The following is a 23,398-nucleotide window of genomic DNA, read 5'->3' on the forward strand; positions in this document are numbered from 1 at the left end:
TAATAGCCTAATATGTAATAAAAATTCCAATATAAATGGTGAATAATGTTTCTGAAAATATTTTTAAATAGCGAAATATCTGTAAATATTTATAACGTCACTTTCAATTTATGGAGTTGATCATTTCTGAACACTCGAATTGTTAGTTTGATTAAAAAGGCATTTTCAGATTTTTAACCCAAAAAACACTTCAATCGTAAAGTTGATAACGTAAGAAGAAATTTTCAAATTTCTCGCAACATTGCGAAACCAGGAACATTTTGTACAATCGAAGATTAATATTTCTTGAAAGGAATTTTTTCCACATAGTAACCGGGAACTGTCATGCTTTTTCTTCAACAGATAAAAATTGGGTTGCACGAAGTATTTTATAGTTTATGATTAAGTGATCGAGTAAAATCGTCGCGATCTACCTCGAGAGAGCAGTTTGCTACGCATCTCTAGCCCTTTCGCTGCTAGACCAACCAATGAATGATTCAATAATAATTTATCGACAAATTATATATACAACTGAAGTGCCTTGTTAATTCACGGTGCTTGTTTTGGGATCAGCAGATCTATGAATGTAAAATAATATAAATTATTTGCCGATGTATATCACGTGGACTGTGGACGTGTACAACTTTCACAAAACCATTGTTATTTGCATACAATATAGAAAACGCTAGAAACTTCGTTTTACATGACGTATGACACTCGATTTCGCGATGCAAAAACTTCGTTGAAAAATTTCATCGTCCAAGAATGCGTACATGGCTACTTCTACGATACAGTGTCTGCTATATCATAAAGTAATACTACTTACAATTTTACTAACCACGTTTGCCGACTGTTTATCATATACCAACTCATGATAAAAAAAATCAAAAATTATCTACCTATACCAAGTAACTGTTTATCCTTCTTTCGAGCAAAGACGATTAAAAATAAAGAATATCTTTCTCGCAATCGTTTCTGTAGAGCCCCAGTAAAATCCTCTCGAAACTCGGCGATCCACACCCACGATTTGAACGACGAATTACCGCGAACATCTTTTGTCGACAACGGAGAAGGGTTGAACCCGTGTGTGAAAAGGGTCGTGCCTCCACGAACACAACCACGCGTGATTCACCCCTCTGCGTGATTAACGCTTTCGTCAGTTGCGAGGTGACAAATCGAAAACAACGTTTCCCCTCCTGTTCGCCAAAGCTACCAGCCGTTCGCCGACAGGAACCCGAGAAACAATGGCGATTACGGGGATCCAAACAACCACCTTCAAAAAGAAGAAAAAAAAAAAAAAAAAAAAAGAAGAAGAAAAGGGGTCGTCGACCCTCGCAGCGATTCAACCCCTGTTCGCTCGTTCATCCCTACCGTCGCATCGAAAGGGCTAGGTAGATCGTAACGTCCGTAGAGAAGATGACTGATTAATTAATCGTAAGCCGTCTATTAAAATATACGATAATAAGAAAAATAAGTATAAGAGAAACAACATGCCCTGGCTCGAGGAGAGGACCCTGACTCTGTTTGTACGGGACACAGAGGTCCGCCGGTACGAACCAGGAGTGCGTGAACGCGGGGTTGATGTTGAGCGCCCCAGCGGCCCCTTGATGGGGTCCGCCGACATCGACGCCGACACCGACACCGACCCCGACCGGGCTTTGTCGTTGAAAACCCCCATAATCCATGGCCATCTGATACGGCAACATATCTCTTTCTTTCTTTATTTCCTTTCCTTCTTTCCTTCCTTCCTTCCTTCCTTCCTTCCTTCCTTTCTATCTCTCCTTCACTCCCCCTTTCTCCTTTTCCTCTCTTCCTTTTCCTTCCTTTCTTCTTCCACTCGCTTCTTCGTTCCTCTGTTTTATTCGACGCTAATCGCAGCGGATCACTGTTCGTCGCACTGGCGCGTGCACCACCGAGCAAACGACGAGTTCACGTTCCAAACGCAACAACACTAAACAACAAGCGGTCACACCGAACGAAACAGTCATATTCTATCGCGTATCATCGTCCATCGCGTGTCCATCCGCTCCTCTTCCCGCGTCATCGTCGTCGAACCGATGGAACGTCGTCGGCATGGAGATACTCCAGAAAAGCAACACCGAGTGACAAAGGGATGAAAGAAAGGAGCACAACCGTAGGCGAAGCGTGCACGCGAGTGTATACGTGTCGTTCGTGCCTATATGTGAAGAGCGATGTGAGAGCTCACGCGCGCGCACGTGCGTGTCAACAACTCGAAGCTCTCGGACTCTCGGCGTCGTGGACCAGCTGTTACGGGGGTCCTCGACGACGGGTCGGTCCCTTCGATCGCTCGAATCACGCGCCCGATGTACACCGCGGACGTGGGGGTCGCAGACAGCTAAACGGCTGCTTCGTGACCGAACGACAGACTAGACCGGACTGTATCGGCCGTGTAACGTGAGCCGCGCCGCGAGCCCTGTCGGGGCAAGCGAGACAGGCATCGCTGGCGAGAAAAGGAGCGAGGAAGAAGGCGCGAGAGCGTGCGCCGAGTGGCGGGCGTTTCGGCCCCGCCCACGACACGCTGGCTCGGCGAATCGCTTGGCCCGGTTGCACTTCGTGGCCACGCCCACCGCTGCCGCCGCCGCAACAACGACACCGCGCACTCTCTCTCGACCCGCTTGCGTCACTGCGCCCTTTGTTGACAGACAGAGAGCGGTCGTGCGGCGAGCACCGCACACACAGCAGCGGTCGCGGTTACTAGTATCGCCGCGTAGGCTCCGCCCATCGCTACTAATGACATTTGCCGGATGGTTAAGAGGTCGGATCGTACACCTACGAGCCGAGGAGAGGCTACCTTGTCGCCGCGAGCCAAGGGCGACGTTCCCCGGAAGTGGCTCGTAAGCGAGCCACGTGCGCGCCTCCCGATTCTTAACCCTTGCTGTGCCATGGGGTTTCTCACCGCTTTCATCGACGAGGTTTCTCGTCCGGTTGCTGCCTTCCTTTTCCATTTTCTTCAATGTTTTTCTTTTTTTTTTTTCTTCTTCTTCTTTCCCTCCCCGCCGCCACTTCGTTTCTGTTTCTAGTTCAGAAAGTGCCCCGGAATCGACGAGAATAATTGAATTCGGGTTATTCGGCAGCGGCATACGGCGTTTCGTATCGATCTTCCGAGGAATGAATGGACGCGTTAGGATCTCTGTTTTTCTTCGTTCTGCCCTCTCCTTTCACCCAATCGCTTTTTCATCCAAATCATGTGTTTTTTTTTTTTTCTTTTTTGGAGCGCGTGGGTTTTCTGCTGGTTTTTTCTTTTTCTTTTTTTTTTTTTTCTTTTGACTTTTTCGTCACGGTCTTTAGCCGCCATTGCTAAAACGGTCACGTGGGAGTTGTTGAGACGCTTAAATGGCATCACGGCCAGGCTTTCCTCCTCTGTTTTGAAACCGAAGTGAATTTGTTCTGAAACTGTTTGAAACTAATTTCTCTCGCATTCCAATTTCTTCCAGTCTCGGCTGATTAATTAGCAGAGCGAGTGCAGTATACGAGTTCAAAATGAATAAAAAATTCCAACAGTGGCTGGAAACAAGAAACATATGTTAATAATAAAAAAAAACAAAAAATCTTTGAAACTTTTGGTCGAACTGAAAAATGATAAAAAGTGTGGGTAATTTGTAAGTGACATTCCAATTAGTTGTACTATAAAATTAAGAAAATAAGGAGGTATCCAATGGAATTATTTTTTTTTATGATCTAAATAGATATTATAGTTATAAGTACCTATAAATATTCCTAGTAAAGTGAAAATATTCGATAACTCGAAATTATTGCAGATTTCATGGACTTTCGACTTCCATAGAGAATTCTCTTTTCTGTCTTGATCACAGAAATATATTAAAAGACTTTTAGTTATAGTTGAAGACAATTCTTTTCAATCGATGCTAGAGTTGCGCAGAAACACAATTGAATTATTTAATTTAATTAAACTTTACGTTTCAATCCCTTTTCTCATAGTGCATCATGTGGATTACAATAAACAACTAAAACAGTAGCTGCTCTATATCTACATTCCAATTTCCTTAATAAATGTTAATTTTAATAACGTTGAAAATTTTTTAATTGCTTTTCTCATAAATGGTTAACACGAAAGTGTAAGCTTTTTCGGACACAGGTTGTACGAACGTTTTTTACTTACTCATTAACCACCTGCGTTGGCAACTGCGATTGCGGACCGTAACGAGTGACCAAACCGTATATACAATAATTCGTCGCTTCCTTTTTCTTTTGAGCTCGTCGATACGATATCACTGGATAGAAATTATTGAGAAGTGATAAATTTATTATATTTGTTTCGCCTGGGTTATGCTTAAATAATTATCATTTAAATATTTTAATATTTATTATATTTAAATGCTTTTAAATAATTATCGTTTAAATACTTTAATATTACAGTTGAATACTTAAAACTGAGAAAACATTGCAATTTTCAGTCAAAACAAACATTCACGACGTCATTTCAGCTGACAAGTAGTCTCCACATACATTCGGCAATCGCGTTTATGAAAAATCCACGTATCCACGATAGTGGACACAACGGTTTATAGACACTTTTCTATCTATGAATAACATCAACAACATTACGACGCATTTAATTTTCAAACACCACGCACGCACGTTCGGCTGAATAGAAATCGCAAGGTTGCGCTCGATAGAAAATAGGAAGCGCGATCGTACGGCAGAAATAACGAGCGTCGTTGTTTCCGTTCAGCAAGCGGCGAAACAACAAAAAGACACGGGAGAATCGGCGCTCGCCTCATGACTATTCATAAGCCCGCGACTTTTTCTGTTACTCAATCGGCGGTTCGATCGCCGATTTATCTCACGCAGCGTCTTTATGCAATTACGGCCGAAGAATGCGCGACACGTAATGAAATAGCTGAGAAATCGATACGAAATGCGACACGGCCAGCGAGTAAAATCGCCTCGTCAGACACCGGTGAAAATAACCACCAGCGTCGCGTTATTTCGCGTTTCAACCGGCAAAGTGGGAGATCCGCTTACACGTGTAAGTAATTGACTGCGGCGCTCATGCCCTTCGCCGGCGCCATCTTTCTTTTTCGCCGTTCGACGAGCTTTTGCTTTAACCAGGCATCGAATGAAACTATTTAAAACTTTTAATTGGTTAGGGAAACTAGGTAACTGCTATTGTACGACTATTGTCTATTCCTGTGAAAAAAAATCTGTTGGCCATAGAACGCAGTGTATTGATACTTTTGTGTTTCGTACAAATAATCTTTCTAATCTAAATAGGAAACTTTTACTTTCCTTTAAAATTCTGATTAAAACAGGAATATTCATTCTGCACTGGAAAAGATAAAGCTGTGGCCGGTAAGTACGTATTGTACATTTCCTGTGGAGTGACCGTACAATATCTTAAATTATGCTAATTATTGAGAGAGTCCTGATTTTTGTATTTGATTCTTAAATGTCTGTTCCTCTTTTAACTTTTATTAATCAATGAATAATAGAAAGCGAAAAAGAAAAAAAGATGAACTATAGATAATTTGTATTAAAAGTTATTATAGTTTATATTAGAAATTTGTATTATAAAATTTAAAAAATATGTAACATTATGATTAAACTACAAATTTGCATTACACTTTCACTTCATCATTATAGAAGTTTTGTAAATAATTAATGCAGCTTTATTATTTTAACTTGTAATTTTATTATTGCAATTTTATATTATAATTATAATTATATTGTAATTATATTATATGCAATTTTATTATTCTAACACTCGAATCCGTCGATATAATTGATTTTAGACTTGCGTTCTTTTACAAGTTTTTTTAAAAAATACGGATATCCTTGTCAAAATTATCCTTGTCAATATTAATTTCTGTTTGGACAGAAACATAATTTTATAAATGTATTTATTTCAATTACCATTTGAATTATATAATAATTTATATGTAAAGTATTTTGATACTGTTGTTCTAATGTCGATAGATACTTCCATTTATTTATTTATATTAATCATACATTAATATTTATATTTTCACAGACTTGTCAACTTAAATTAAGTATACATGTGACGCTCGTTCTAAAACTGTTAACGTCATTGAGATTCGTAATTAGTCAAGAATTAATTAATAAAATCTTCTTCAATTCATATCCAAGGAATAAGAGACTCAAACAGCTGTTTGAGTCAATTAATAGGGAATTAATTCATTGAATTTTCAATCAGACTCTTTTCAACTCAAAGTGAAACCCAAATCCAAAGGGACAAAAGACTCAACCGCAGTTTTTCTCGCGAAATGGAGATTCAATCGTCCATAAACACGCGCATTTTTAACGTCGCGTTCTTAAATAATTCGTAAAATAATTCGTCGAAAATTAATTCATTGAACCTCCAATTAAGCCTTCATAATTAACACAAACTTAAATCGAAATCCAGAGTCAAGTAAAAAAGCGAAAGACTTAACTGTTGTTTTTCTCACGAAACAACAAAAAGGAAACTGGTGTACGACGAACGTAATTTTCACGTGTTTTCAACGTAGTTAGTCAAGAGTTAATTCATAAAATCTCCATTCAAGCCTTCTTCAATGCAAACTCAAGCGAAAAAAAAAGCGAAAGACTCGACTGTTGTTTTTCTCACGAAACAACAAAACGAAATTAGTGTACATAATTCTCACGTGTTTTCAACGTAGTTTGTCAGGAGTTAATTCATAAAATCTCCGCTCAAGCCTTCTTCAATGCAAACCCAAATCGAAACCTAAACTCAAGCAAAAAAGCGAAAGACTTAACTGTTGTTTTTCTTACGAAACAACAGAAAGGAAACTAGTGTACGACGAACGTAATTTTAACGTGTTTCCAACGTTTAAAAAAGTTCGTACTTAGGAGTTAATTCATAAAATCTCCATTCAAGCCTTTTTCAATGCAAACTCAAGCAAAAAAAAGCGAAAGACTCGACTGCTGTTTTTCTTACGAAACAACAAAAAGGAAACTAATGTACGACGAACGTAATTTTCACGTGTTTTCAACGTAGTTAGTCAGGAGTTAATTCATAAAATCTCCATTCAAGCCTTCTTCAATGCAAACTCAAGCGAAAAAAAGCGAAAGACTCGACTGCTGTTTTTCTCACGAAACAACAAAAAGGAAACTAGTGTACGACGAACGTAATTTTCACGTGTTTTCAACGTAGTTAGTCATGAGTTAATTCATAAAATCTCCGCTCAAGCTTTCTTCAATGCAAACCTAAATCGAAACCTAAACTCAAGCAAAAAAGCGAAAAACTTAACTGTTGTTTTTCTCACGAAACAACAAAAAGGAAACTAGTGTACGACGAACGTAATTTTCACGTGTTTTCAACGTAGTTAGTCAGAAGTTTATTCATAAAATCTCCATTCAAGCCTTCTTCAATGCAAACTCAAGCGAAAGACTCGACTGCTGTTTTACTCACGAAACAACAAAAAGGAAACTAGTGTACGACGAACGTAATTTTCACGTGTTTTCAACGTAGTTAGTCATGAGTTAATTCATAAAGTCTCCGCTCAAGCCTCGAAAGCCCCAAAACCCAAACCCAAGCCCAAGCACCGACGACGAAAGTCTCTCGAAATCGTCGGTTTTTCTCGCGAAACGGAATTTCAATCGTGGCGAACGTCGCGTCGCGTCGTTAAGACGTTCGCAGCCGGATCGGGAATTAATTCATCGAACATCCAATCAGGCTTTTCCCGGGAACGCGCGGCGCGTCGATCGCCTGCACGAGAAAGAATCGCGCGGCTGAGGATCTGTCCGTGGCTGGGTGCAACGAGCGGCCGGTACTTAGCATGCATCCCCCGATACGAAGGATTCCTTATTGTATCGTTGCACGTGAGCGTAATGCACAAATATGAACTTAGCTGCGGGCTCGTTCCTCGTTCGAATCTCTCTCTTTCTCTCTCTATCTCTCTCTCTGTCGCCGTTCGGTGATAACTCCCGTCCTCATAATCATACATATGGATGCCCTGGCTGCCTGTCTCTCTTGTCTGACCGCGACACACACGTGTGTGTGTGTCTGTTTACGCGACGAACAATACGAACGAAGAAACATTGTTCGTGGCGCAGGGTTTTAGCCTGGCCACGATCGGTAACGAGGCAAAACGGAACGATTTCTAAGCGTCGTAGACGCACACGCTCGTTAATCGGTATGCGAGATACCGAGGAGGCGACCAAGGGGGCTGTTTCGATGAAGTTCGGGAAAGAAAACGATGGCGTTCGAGGAAAAGGCTTTCTAAATTCTCGATTGCCTCTACGTGGCTGTAGTGTCGCGGGGTCGATTAGCCGCGTTCGTGCTTGATAATGAGACAAGAGAGTTTCTTTCTTTCTTTTCTTTTTTCTTTTTTTTTTTTTGTAGAAAATAAAACGCTCGGTTGTACTCCCTGTTTCTATGCTAGGTGTACGGTTTCGAAGATGATTTCAACGGCTTCTTTATGGTATATTTACTTCGTTGTATTGTACTATACTCATTAGATTCACTTGAGCGTGTTTGTTTCGCCGCTTGCGCTGGAATGACGTGCCACGCACGTCGAGAACTCTTTGTTCCAAATTGCAGCATTTTCTCAGTTTTAAGTAATTTATATTTCGTATGTTTTATATATTTCAGGTACATTTAAATGTAACCCAGGCCAAAACGATAGGTCTATCACTTCTTAATAATTTGTATCCAGTGATATCGTACCGGCGAGTTCAAAAGAGAAAGAAAGCGATGAATTATTGTGTACGGTTCGGTCACTCGTTATGGTCCGCAAACCAGCTGCCAGTTGGGGATATATGATGATATCTAGATGTTACATTTTCAAAAGTTATATTAGGATTACTATCTGTTTTAAAAATTATATCGTGGTAAATACTATCCACATATTCCGTTTCAATCAGTCGCGCGACTTCATCATATTATAGTGATTTACTTTTGTGTATTTGTTTAACTGAATAAAAATAACGTAATAAATAACTGAAATAAATGAAGTATTATCTACATATTCGAATTCAAAAGTTATTTTCAATTAATTTTTTAAATTGTACGGACTGGAACCTAATGGCAGATATTATGGTACTATATATATTGTCGACAGATTATGTAAATCTTATGAAAATTAAAATATACAATGGCTACAAAAAATAGCAAGCACAAAAATGTAGGATTTCTCTATTTGATTCTGCTATTTCATTTCCATTAAATTCTCAACATAATCATAATCACAATATATACATATATATATATATATATATTTGGACTTAATTACTTAGTGTATTAATTAGAACGGCGAGTATTAAAATACAAATCCTGTATCAAATATTTCCTGTACTCGTTATAACTCCAATTATATCTAGTCATTGTAATCTCAATTACAATTATAATGATTATAAATGTACTTGCACATCATTAACAGTATCGTAATTTACTATCCAGATTTTTGTGTAAATTCATATGTTTCAGAATATAATTAAACAAAACTAAAAACTTAGTGGGAAATTGTGCCACGTGGCGCAATTATTGAAAGCATTAAATTATAAATATTACTCGTCGTACTGTACTAAAATTTTCTAGCAGCAGCAGTCTAGTAATAATTACAAGGAACCAATACGGAACGACAAAAGGAAAACAAACCACCTCGAGTCTACCTCCCTTATCAAACATCCATTCATTCACTTCGATCTACTTTATAGCAACGATCTGGATCGCCGGTCGTTTCTCGAATCTTGGATAATATCACTTTTACGCGTACAGCGATCGGTATCTAACCCTTTCGAGAGCCATGTATCAGCACGGTACATAAACGTCGGCCCCCGGGAGGGAGGGAGAAGTAAAGAAAGGGCCCATAAAATCTGCCCTCGCGAACGCGATAAGAGTTATCTCCGTTCTCTAATTGAAAGTTAATTGGTCCAGCGGTTTAGCCGGGCCGCGACGGAGGCCGAAACGTTTGCCAACCGGGTGGATGCTTAAACCCCAAATGCCTAGGGGCGGCAATTTAGCGAACTGCTACCGCCGCAGCTACAATAACCTGAGACCCTATCTTATGGCTCTGTTCCACGGACGGTACACCAGCGTGCCACGGGACCATACACCACGCGTTCAACCGCGTTCGTACACACCACGAACGGTCGACGAACAACTCTCCCCGGCTCGGTTACACGGATCGGAGTAACGCCACGGGTAACACGTATTACCTACCCGTGTTACGTGCTGCGAGTCCTCCCACGTGATCGTAATAAACCGGCCCTCTTCCTCCGCGTAATCGAGAATTTCTGACAAACACGTACCGCGAGTCTGGCCCCGGTGTTCGCCGCTACGTCGCATCATCGCGGAGATTGCGATCGGCCCATCGGAACCTGTGCACAGCCCCCTCCCTGCACGATGCTGTCGGCTTCGATATGAAAATTCGGCTTTCGTCTGCTGGCGAAAATGTTTTAGGTATGACTCTTTCTTTTTTTTTTCTTTTTCTCTTTTCGTGAAGAACGAACGTCGATGGGTCGATGAGTTTAACCTCTTGGTGATGAAAATGACGTGACACGCGCGTTGAGAATTTTTTGTCCCAAAATTGCAATATTTACTGAGTTCTAAATATTTAAATATAATATATATCAATTATTATTTAAATAATAATTATTTAAAAGTATTCAAGTATAATAGAAGAATTTTTTGTCCCAAAATTGCAATATTTTCTCAGTTTTAAGTATTTAAGTATAATATATATCAAAGTAGTTAAATAATAATTATTTAAAAGTATTTAAAAGTATAATAAATATTAAAGCATAATAAATATTAAATTATAATAAATATTAAAGTATAATAAATATTAAATTATAATAAATATTAAATTATAATAATTAAAGTATAATAAATATTAAATTATAATAATTAAAGTATAATAAATATTAAATTATAATAATTAAATAATAAATATTTAAATAATAATTATTTGAAAATATTTAAGTATATATAATAAATATTAAAGTATTTAAATAATAATATTAAATATATATTAATATTAATAATATTAAAATATTTAAATATATATAAATATTAATAATATTAAAATATTTAAATATATATAAATATTAATAATATTAAAGTATTTAAATAATAATTATTTGAAAGTATTTAAGTATAATAAATATTAAAGTATTTAAATAATAATTATTTGAAAGTATTCAAGCAGAATAAAAATTAAAGTATTTAAATAATAATTATTTGAAAGTATTTAAGCATAATTAATATTAAAGTATTATAATATTAAAGTATAATAATTATTTAAGTATAACCCAGGCAAAACAAATAATAAATTTATTACTCCTTGTTAATTATATTAACTTAATATTTAATTATATTAATTTAATAATACTTTTTCTTTTACAAAAAAATTTATATTTCTAAAAATATTTAAAACAAAACATTCTGTTACATGTAAGAGAATTGTGATCAGGAAATGGTAGAAAATAAAAATACGTACTACATATAATTGATTGAAAGAAATATTTCTTGTAAAACGAGATTTTCATCGGAATACTTCGTCATCGATATAAATTAGATGGTGCTTCCCTAACACAGGTTAAATTCCAGGAATTATAATTTACCATTGTTGTTTTAAAAAAGCTGCTCCTGTATCGGGAAACCGCGAGAATTTATGGCATGTTTCCATGAACGCTGGAGTAAAAGTTTCGGTGGTGAAGTATGATATAGTCTCGTTGCTTGGGCAAGATCGGACAAGAGATAATAATTGTCAAGTGTATCAACGAGAATCTTGCTTGTACTTTAGACAAACAGATAGAGAGATCCTTTCGATGCTCTCGTGGAAATTTCAACGAAAGTTAAATCTTTCTAACGAGAACGGCTATATGAAAAAAATTCATCGAAATGTAAATTTCCACGTTCGCATTTTCCTTCTTCTGATAATTACATAAATACTGTGGTCGTCATTTATCTTTTTATCGTTTTTGTTGATGGCCTTAAAATTTTCCTAAATATATTACCATAAAAATATTGCAAAATTTATATTTAAATAATAAAAGAATTTTCACTTTTTGTTTCTACAAGCTATAAATAATCATCGTTTTCTAGAAAGAATATTTATCTTTTTTATTAGCATATCAAATAGTTTCAAAATTCTTTTTAAATATTTTTTTAAATAAAAACATTGCAAAATTAATGTAACATAAAAAACATTAATTTCTCAATAATGAAAAAAATGTATCCGTATGAGAAAATTTCGTAGATTTTAAACTTTTATTTCTACAGGCAAACAATAATCATTTGTACTGTTATAAATAGTTTAAAAAATTTTTATGTCAAATAGATCAACATAAAAATTTTGCGAAACTTACTTTTTTAATAACAGGGAAGCCATATAAGCCATAAATAGTTTTTACAATTTTCTAGAAACAATATTTATTCTTTAATAATATTTATTTATTTATTATTATTAATAATATTTATTTTTTACTTATTAACAACATTTGTTATTAATAATATTTATTCTTTACTATACGTAGTCTCGGAAACTGTATTAAATGTATTAGTATAGCTACATTATAAAATTCATTTTTTAATAATAAAAAGAATAGAAAAATGTACCTTTTGCGAAAGCAAAATTCTAATTCTAAATTAATTTCTACGTCATCTTAAATGTCAATTACCAAATACCTCAACGAAAAAATAATGCATAAAGTATATATATATATAAATCAAATGCATTAAGAAATGTATCTGTAGACATTTTACAAGGGTCTCCAGGGATATTCAAATAAAGTTGTCGGCAAAACAAACAAGAATCAGAGACAAGCGATCTCGTGAAAGTAAGCGGATCGTTGCGTCTTATTCGACTAACAAATTAATCCGATTAAACGGATTGATTATACGAGGGTTGCGTGGCGTGTTGAGTTGATCGGGGATTGCCCGCAAAATTACAGTTAGGGTAACACAACGTTCAACACAGCTTCGTCACTGGGAGAATACATCGACACCTGTAGTAGAATGTGAAGCACGTAATTAATCGAATTTGATCTTGATTTAATCATTTATCCTTCCCGATCAAACTTTTACACTTTGTAAATAAGCCACGAATAATCGTAAATTTCAAGAAAATACTATGGTCAACTCGTCAATGATTGAGTCAGTACATTTCGCTTGCAAATGTTTTTTAATCAATTTGTATCACTAAATTTTATATTTTTTTTAATACTGGGACTACGAACGAGAATATGTGAGAGTTTAATTAATAGTTTTTCATCGTTTCCATCTCGATTTTATAATTTTATATAATTTATAATTATATATATAATTTTATATAATTAATTTTATAATTTTATATAATTTATATAATTTAATTTTATAATTTTATATAATTTAATTTTATAATTTTATATAATTTATATAATTTAATTTTATATAAGGTTCTAATTGAGGTATTTGTAATATTATAAATTATTAGTACCATATATAGTACCATTATATTATTATGTTAATACACGCATATATGTATTTCCAGGGTTTCAATGATCTTTTTATCATTTTCACTCAGAGAAACCGAAATTACAATAATTCGTAATATTATAATATTAAATTATTGCTCACATTATTACCATCACATGTATTGCAGATTTTTATGCAATTTCAAATTTTTATAGACACAATCAAAGAAACGTAGTCTAACCAGAAATCTGAACAACCAAATAGCATAAAAAGCACTTTCTTCTATCTTGTAAATTTTTCATAAATGCGAAAGATCCGCAGTCCAATTATGATCTTCTATGATCTAACCTAGTCTATAAGAAAATGAATTAAATTAATTCGACTCCACCGCGAGAAACCAGTCATGTACATAACGTTCGAAATTTATACACCGTACTCACACGCAAGTTAGGCGAATACCACGATGACACAGTTGTGCATTTTTAATTAATTTCAATTTGCTCAGCAACGAGGCGACTAATCAGTCCTGAAAAGCCCGACAACTCCAAAAGTTGGTGATTCACAGCATTTACGCACGTTTTGCGAACCCGCTGGCAAAGCTTTCATTTTTTTTCGCGAAACGTTCCGCCAGAAACGAAGGCCACGAAGAATGCAAAAGGTAGGCGAACGCGTGAGTGCGTTGGTGGGATGGTCGGTCGGTGGCTGTAATTTTTCAAATTGCAACGCAGCCGTTCACCACCGACCTTCTACCCCGCGGACGGAAACGACGAACTCCCCCTCCCCCCTCCCTCCCACCCTCTTTTGTCCTCGTCTGCCACCACCCTCCGCCACCCACGGATCCTCCCCACGTTTTCACTGGTACAAGGGGTGGCAGCCGGCTACTAACGAGAAACGAAGTTATTTGAGGGTTCTGCAGAAAGGAGTCGAACAATCATAATAATCAAGTGCGATTCGCGTTTATTGTCGGCGATTATTGCCCTGGCACCCTCTTGGAAATTAAGCGCGTCGCTCTTCTTTAGCCCCGGAGGGTGGTTCGCGCCCGCGCGCACGCGCGCACGCGCCCGTAGATAAATAACAACAGCGCGAAGCGAAAGAAACAGAGTTAACCACTTGCGGACCGTAACGAGTGACCGAGCCGAAATATACAATAATTCGTCGCTTTCTTTTCCTTTCGAGCTCGTCGGTGTGATGTCGCTGGATAGAAATGATCGAAGAGTAATAAATTTATTATTTGTTTCGCCTGGATTAGATATACACTTGATTATATACTTAAAATATACTGAGAGAATATTGCAATTTTGGGACAAAAAGTTCTCGACGAACGTGGCATGTCATTCCAAAGATGTTAAAAAGACACGAGGCGATGCAAGAGTTTGTAGAAGAAATATTTTTTGATTGGCGACGACTTCTATTATCGTGTCGGAGATGGTTTGAGAAATTAGAAATTAGAAATTAATTGATTAACTAATTTTCAGAATTTTTGATTTATATTAGTTTTATCACTAATCTTTATTACACGATATTTTTGTTCCTTTATATCTGTAATATATGAGCTATTTTTGTTATTAGTCTTTGTGAGAATGTAGAATACGAGAAGAAAGATTTTAGTAACATAATATAAATTATCTGTCTAACGTAATAGGTGCTATTTGGGAATGAAGACTTGATGTGACACTTTTTATTTGTTATATTTGATTAATTTATATCCAGAGTTTTAATATTTAATATGTGTTTTAATATTGTGAATAAACTATTGTAAATAATGTGAAGAATACCGTAAATTTTAGTAATATAAATTATTATAGTCATCTATAATCTAACTAGTCTAATATAATATAATTATTATATCTATCTAATATAATTTATATTATATTATTAATATATCTAATTTATATTATATTATTATTATATCTATCTAATATAATATAAATTATCATAGTCATCTATAATCTAACTAAGTACTATTGAAGATGAAGAATTAATGTTATTAATATGACTATATATAATCTTATTTGCAATTTTTTTTTCAAATTACAGTGTTTTAATATTATGATTAAATGAATCTTGCGTAATATTTTTTTCGTTCACTGTCTATCTTTTAAAATTGCAGAAAAATATTATAGAAGAAGGAAAAAGAAAAATAAAAATATTATACAGTAATAACTTTGTTCAAATTGCAGAATTTTCCTCTTAATTTGTGTAATGGACTTACACAATACCTTTTCTTTACTTTAATAAAACAACAAATTTCTACACAAATGCAACCATTTACGCAACTTTTATAAATTATTTGTTGCTTTGTTTCTTAATAAGTTCAGATCTTTTATTTTCATGTTATACGGACAACTTTAAATAAAAATTAATTGAAACACTATTTTACAAGTACATAAGATAATTTTTTAAATATTGTTAAAATTAAATAGCAGTTCAATTATTTACAGTCGAAATTTATATCAACGATTAGGTCACATATTAATGATAAATTGTATGTAATGTTTGAGCAATATTTAAACGAGTAAGATTTAAACGAAAGATAAATCATCGTGTCATTGACGCAGGAAGCTGGAAATACAGAACCAGCTATCCCTTTATATGGGGAGGAGTATAAGGTAGATTTAATGTTAGACTATCACGCAGATAGGTTACGTTATTAGCATACTTGGCCGCGCATCCCTTCTGCATTTACATTTTCCTGGCATCATTTTGATGTAATTGTACATACAAAGTGAATTCGCAGTGGCAAAGGAGTGTTTTCAACTCTACACGGAATGAAGTCAAGCCACAACCTTGACAGCCTTTCCTTCAGGCATCACTAATTCAGAAAACTAATTTGTCAATCTAAATTTGTCGATTTCCATTTTCACAAAGAATTCACTGACTCTTGAGGTTTGCTCAAAGTTCATTGAAACATATTCGAGAGTAGAGATTATACTTTACTAAGAATTACTATTTTTATTACTGAAATAATATTCAACAATAACACAATTTCCATCGTGGAGACTTTTTTTAAACAGTAAAGATTATTTTCATCAATTTTCATCACTGAGACTGCAGACTACAATGGAAGATAAATTCATAGATATTCAAGAGTAAGTATTAAAATTTTCATCATTAAATTATTCCGCAGTAATAACGAAGATTTCCACACTGATTTAACAAAAGATTGCAATACTTCGTCATTTATTCTATAGCAAAGATCAAGATTTCTGACAATAGTAACAAAACAGAGTGGCTCGTTACATTACATTTCATTTCAATTTACATTAACAAAATATATTATACAGAATACCTAGGAAACAATCCATCTTGGTATCAGAAGATGAAACTTTGCTAATTAGTTACTATTCTCCTAGTTCCACTATTCCGCTATTCCTTTCCTCTCCTCTCTCTCTCTCTTCTATAAAAACACATAAACCTCACGACAAACGCGTCGAGTTACATCATATAACGATCTACAGCGGCCGAGCTTCCAGAAAAAGATCCATCAGTGCGTATGGATCTGACACTTGTTCGATCTTCCTCCGACTGCAACAACAACCACGCTCTGTCCCTCGCGCTCTCTTTCTCTCCGATTACGCCTGTCGCCGAAACAGATTAGCAAGATGAATTCTTCGTCCCCTTCCGTTTTCGTCGCCGATATACATATCGTGTAACTTTTTTTTTTTTTCTTTCCCCCCGTGTCGACGGGGCAAGGAGACGACGGAAAAGAGAGAGAGAGAGAGAGAGAAAAAAAGGAAAAAGTTTCGAGAAGACCGCGTCTCCACGAGAGCTGCCCCCAAACGAGCCACCCCTCTGCGTTACTTAATTATCCTTCGCCGGTTCTGTTCGCCCCCGCAAGGAGCCGATCGGTCTAACTTCGTTTCGCCGCGACCCCAGCGCCGAAATTATCGTCGGTTCGGTATTTGTCTAGGACCTTGGATTTTGTTAACGTCATCGACGGCTCCAGAGAACGCTGAACGATCGAATTTTTGCGGATTTTCCAGTACCTTTCCTCGTTTTCGTTCCATTTCTATCATTTGGCTGTTTCTTTAGACGTAGGTTCGATCAATCCTGTCAATTTATATAGTAATTAATACATTTATATATTTATATATTTATTATTTATTATTTATATTTATATATTTATTATTTATTATTTATATTTATATATTTATTATTTATTATTTATATTTATATATTTATTATTTATTATTTATATTTATATATTTATTATTTATTATTTATATTTATATATTTATTATTTATTATTTATATTTATATATTTATTATTTATTATTTATATTTATATGTGTTTATTATTTGTTATTTATATTTATATATGTTTATTATTTGTTATTTATATTTATATATGTTTATTATTTGTTATTTATATTTATATATGTTTATTATTTGTTATTTACATTCATATATTTATTATTTATTATTTATATTTATATATGTTTATTATTTGTTATTTATATTTATATATGTTTATTATTTGTTATTTATATTTATATACATTTATTATTTATTATTTATATTTATATTTCTATATTTCTATATTTCTATATTCCTATATTTCCATATTTCTATATTTCTATATTTCTATATTCCTATATTTCCATATTTCTATACTTCTATATTTCTATATTTCTATATTTCCATATTCCTATATTTCCATATTTCTATATTTCTATATTTCTATATTAATACCGTTTCATTTTCTCTTATCTTTGTTTTATTTATTTTCTTTTGAAGTATTTTATTTAGAATTAAGATTCTCTTTACTGTCGATTACGGTGAATTTTCATTCCTCTCTTTTTCATTTTATTTCATTCGTTTCACTGTTGTTTCTTCGAAGAATTAAGACTTTTATATTGATTTTGCTGATTATGGTGATTGCACATCTTCCTTTTATCTCACGTCATAACCTTTCTTGTTCATGTTTGTTTGAATGTTTGTAGGTTATTTACATCTAACATCTGTAATGATCTTTTATCGACTTTACTGCACTTCTCGTTCTCGTGACACCTAATTTCACGCCTCCTACAGTCAATACACTTTTACATGAAAATAACTTTTACAACAACAATCAATACCTATATTCTGCTTTTAACAAAGTGACGATTACATTCTCACATCGAGGAAAGAAAATTAAACAAGAAGGATTTCTGAAACGTGTTAATTCTTCTCGTTCAATTAGTTCCCGCAATTTATATAAATAAGAAAGATTTTGACTTCGCGAATTCCTTTAAAGGTTCCTCGACGAAAAAAAAAAAAAGAAAAAGTGGCAATGGCTCCGGAGAGAAAGAGAGAGTTCCGCAGTGCCGTTATTTAACAAAGTAGGCGAAGAAGCAGTGGGAAATGGCAGCGCGTCGAGTGTACGAATGCGGTACAATGGGGCCATTTTAGGTTGAAATCTGGTCGATCGGCCAAGGCCCGCCAGTTGATTAGACTCTATTTACCAGAGGCGAGTTTAGCGGCTGAACCCCTCTTCCCTTTAGTCTATTTCGTCCCCTTTGCGGCAAATCAACCGGCATACAGAAGCACCGGCTTCTTCTCCGGCGCATTTTTCCTAGCGCGCCGCTAATTCCGGCCGAAACGCAGCTACATTCGATCGACCGGAATGCCTTTCATGGGGGGAGAAAAAAGAGGAAAAACGAAAGGGGAAAACGTTAACGAATCGCAAAACAAAGAACCATTTCGTACTATCGCTTTTATACTCGAACATCCGACGATGGTTTGACAAATTTTCAAAGAGAGAAAGACGTTCGGTGTTTGACACCTTTTTCTCTGACTTTGATAGCCAATTCAGACGTAAGACACGATAGTTTTATTAATGTACGAAGAACTGACAATTTCAGTCTCGTTTGTTGTGGACGAAATGTTTCTCACCTCATGAACAATGTTGTACGACGAGATATAAATGTAATAACGAGGTCAACAATCAAGCATTCCAAATACTATACTTTACTTATGCAGTTAAGTAAGTGTTATATATACTTTGTATGCTTTTAACAGACCTTTATCTTCTGTTTCAGTGACGAAAATCACTTGTTTTTAAAAATTAAATTAATGTTACATTAATGTTTCTTAGATGTAGTGAAATTGTTGCAAGAGTTTGTACATTTAGATAGCAAAGTTATTATATTGACTTAGTTCGTGTTTTGATATCAAATTGACACAAAATGACAAGAAATTAGTACCTATTAATGAAAAGATAAGTAATTCTTTTATTAATAGCATTTTCAGATGCAGATGGTAATCTTACACGCATCTTCTAAGAAAAATGTGTCAAACTGAATACACAAGGGATGATAGTTGAGAAATAAATGTACGTATATTTATGTAGTTAAGTTTATAATATTTCTTTAATTTAGTTATTTAATTAAAGAAGCATTATTAATATAATATATATAATATACAATATAATATACTATAATATATTATAATATACTATATAGTATATTTTATATATATAATATATATAATACTATACATATAATATATACTAAACTATATACTATATAGTATATTATACTATATACTATATAGTATATGTATAATATACTATACTATAATATATAATTATAATTAATTAATATAATACAAAATATAATATAATTATATAATTTAATTACATTATGTATTGTATATTAGATAAAATATAATATATATAATATACAACGTAATTATATAACTATACATATTGTATATCATACAATTAATTACATGATTATATTAAATATAATACAATTAAATACAATTATATTTAATACTTATAAAAGTGTAACATATCATATATAATATAAAATATAAATTTTATAAATATTAAATATGTTATATTTTTATAAATATGATACAAAATACAATATATACTTGTAAAAAATACAATATAATTAAATAATTGTAATAATTATATTACAATTAAAAAAACATCATAAAATAGTTAGATATTAATCACAGTGACGTGTTAAGTACAGTCTACGACCGCTGATACGCCCTTTTTTTCACGAATGGATCCCGAAAGAGTCTGGAAAACCCTTCCAGCACAACAAGTTTTCAATTCCGCGCGGGACAATTTATTTTTTTTTTTTTTTCAACTTCGAGGCTCAAACAAAACGCGCGTATACGGCGGCCAGTAAGAAAACGATTCAGAGGCAAGGATCCCTCGGCGGAGAGGCATCGACGGCTACCTTCCGGCGGGATAAAAGAGAAGTAGCCGTTTCAGAATGTGCGAACGGGCGGCCGCTGCCACGAAATAGGGATTGGAGAACGAAAATAATAGGGTTCGACCCTTATCGGCGGAGCAATCAAATCCCCCTTCAGCAACACACTGGCATTCACTGAACTTTAAAATCAAATAATGCCTATTAAAATAACAATACGCGTCCTACGTCGACCAGGTTAAACATTCTCTCTCGCCTACGTTAACCCGGTTTTCGTAGCGCGACGAGCGCGCATTACCATACGGGATCGGGTTACGAAAATCGAGTTACGAATGCCGACGCGACTTTCATGAAGCGTATCCAGCACCCGTTTCGTAGCCGCGGAACCCTTTAATACACACACACACACACACACACACACGGCCGCTAATACAGTTACTTACGTTGCTGAAAGTAGTGCCTCGCCGAAGATTTCGAATCTTTTCATTCCTGAAAAAGGAGATTCAGCCGGTCGTTCTTATTAACCGTCCGTGATGAAAATTTCCTCGAGGTTTATTAGAGTGACGCTTGGCCTTGAATTTCGTTTCGTTTTTCGAGATGAAAGATGGATTGCCATTGGGCGTGAAATTGATATTAGTCGACGTGTGAAGAGATTGTAATGTTTTAAATGTTTCTCAACTCTCTGTGAGATCGGGATTTTTTTGTTTGCTTTGTAAATGTTGTCGATTTCAAATTCTGCGCATTTTACAGGATTTTTGATTTTAAATTGTTTGTTGTGGTTATTATATTTATTGTAGGTAGTTATTTGATTAAATTGTTATGATATTATATATTATAATTAAATTATAATATTAGATATATTATAATTAAATTATAATATTATATATATTATAATTAAATTATTTATAATAATTCTAAAAGCACAATTGCGAATTTGTTTAACATCGCGAGTGTTTCAATAGCTTTTATAATCTATGATCTGTAATTTTTTGATAGTGTAAAATAAAAGATTCTTTCGTTTGTTCCAGTTTTTCCTTTTCTTCGATTGTATCTTTGAAACACAAAAATCTTTTGGCAGATTGACAAGAAAAATTAGGGAAGCAGGAAATGAAAAGAATTATGAAATTTTATGTATATAAGTAGAGTAATTCATGCGTGACATAAATCTATCTTTTGTTCACGTCGTAATTCCAAGATGAAATCATTTCTTCATGGGAATGCGAAATATCTCGAGAAATATTAAACAAAAATTGTACGATAGTCTCACATCTATTTAAAACAATGTTTCGAAAAATTTGCATTTTTGAAATTATATTACTACTTATACTAATTATTATACTACTGTATACTAATTATTATATTATTTATTACTAATTATTATACTACTGTATCTACAAATTAAATTTTCTTAAAACAATTTCTGTTTAAACTTTTTTTCCTTGATATCTCTTACGATTCTCGAGTTATTTCGTTTCGAAAAAAGTTTGTCTTCCTTTCAAGGGCTAATTTCACCCCCTGAGACTGAATTGTGGCACGAACAAAAACTAGATTTGCGTTATGTGTAAATTAATCTACTTATATTATTACAGAGTTTCACAAGTTTTTGGAATTTCCTTTCCTTGTGAATTTTATTTATTCGATTGCCTAATGAATTTCCTAATACCCACAGCCAATTTGGAAAAAAAAAAAATGATCGTCGAGAATCCAAAATTACGAATGTCGAAATGTGCGTTTATTAAATTCCTATACAAATTCTAAAAGTCTTTTTCATTTCTTCCTTTCTTCGATCAATCTCTAAAACACGAAGAATCTTCCAATTTTACTAAATTGCTCTCTCTCTCTCTCTCTCTCTCTCTCAACTGTCAAAAATTACAAACGTTTCCTACGTTTTAGAGATTTTCCTAAATTTTCATAATACCTTCGGTAGTTACGATCCAGTTTCATTCTTTCTTCGATTTGATCCCTGGAGGAGCTCGTAATTTTTCTCGCGCAATAAATCGGACGAGAGGACGATCGTCGAAAATTACGGATTGCGAAGGAAAAGCGCGGATTGACATATGGCGGTATGGCAGTTTTCCGCTTTATTTAGGCGTTTGCAATATTTAGAAGAGAACGAGCTTCGTAGAATGTTCCCTTGAGACGGGGGAGGCCTGGTTTATCTGTGCCGTTCGCTCGGGGAGGATTCACGACGGCTATTAGGACAACAGCTGATCGTACCGATCGATACTTATTACCATATACATTCTTCACGGGGGTTAACCATTTCAAGCGATTTCTCGAAATTTTACACGCCTGCCTTAATGTTTCTAGGAAAGACACTCTGTCAAGACGAGTTAATTAGTCACATGATTTCTACGGTTTCATCGTAATATTTAACATCAATTTATTTTATTAATATTATTATTTTATATTGATTTATTTTATTAATTTATTTTATTAATATTGTTATTTCATATTGATTAATTTTATTAATTTATTTTATTAATATTATTATTTTATATTGATATTTTCGTTAAAGATAAATTACATCACATTGACGTGTGCAAAAATAAAATTGACTATAGTGATTATGATAATTTATATTTATATCACAATACTATAAATAAATAATAACTCCGTAATTAATTTTAGTTGTTTATATAAAAATATTATCAATATCACAAAATATATAATTACTAATAATTTAATGAAGATTACATAATGGAAGTTAAATGACGAAAAATTTCTATAAATGAAAGTTAAATAACGAAATAACGAATGAAGAATTTCTACTATGGCTACAATATATATGTAAGTGTCAGTAAACATTTCTATGGTGATAATAAAATTAATAGCTATTTTTAAATATTCTATTGTTTATATTAAATACACA

At 34.1% G+C, this 23,398-nt stretch overlaps 1 protein-coding gene across 6 annotated transcripts in view; it reads right to left on the reverse strand.

Moving 5' to 3' along the window:
• LOC122531340 (protein trachealess) overlaps positions 1-23,398 on the reverse strand; it is a 282,905-nt gene that overhangs the window by 54,807 nt on the left and 204,700 nt on the right. The window contains exon 1 of one of the 6 annotated variants that reach the window (XM_043659166.1): positions 1,537-2,364. The exons of 4 other annotated variants lie outside the window; for them this stretch is intronic. In XM_043659166.1, the coding sequence (XP_043515101.1) occupies positions 1,537-1,685 (149 nt within the window). In that variant the 5' untranslated portion in view covers positions 1,686-2,364. Of the gene's footprint in view, positions 1-1,473; positions 2,365-23,398 lie in introns of those variants that run through there. One more of the 6 variants, XM_043659165.1, reaches the window with a different exon arrangement.

This window comes from Frieseomelitta varia, unplaced genomic scaffold (genome assembly GCF_011392965.1).
Source record: "Frieseomelitta varia isolate USP_RPSP 00005682 unplaced genomic scaffold, Fvar_1.2 scaffold_392, whole genome shotgun sequence".
Classification (NCBI taxonomy): Eukaryota; Metazoa; Arthropoda; class Insecta; order Hymenoptera; family Apidae; genus Frieseomelitta; species Frieseomelitta varia.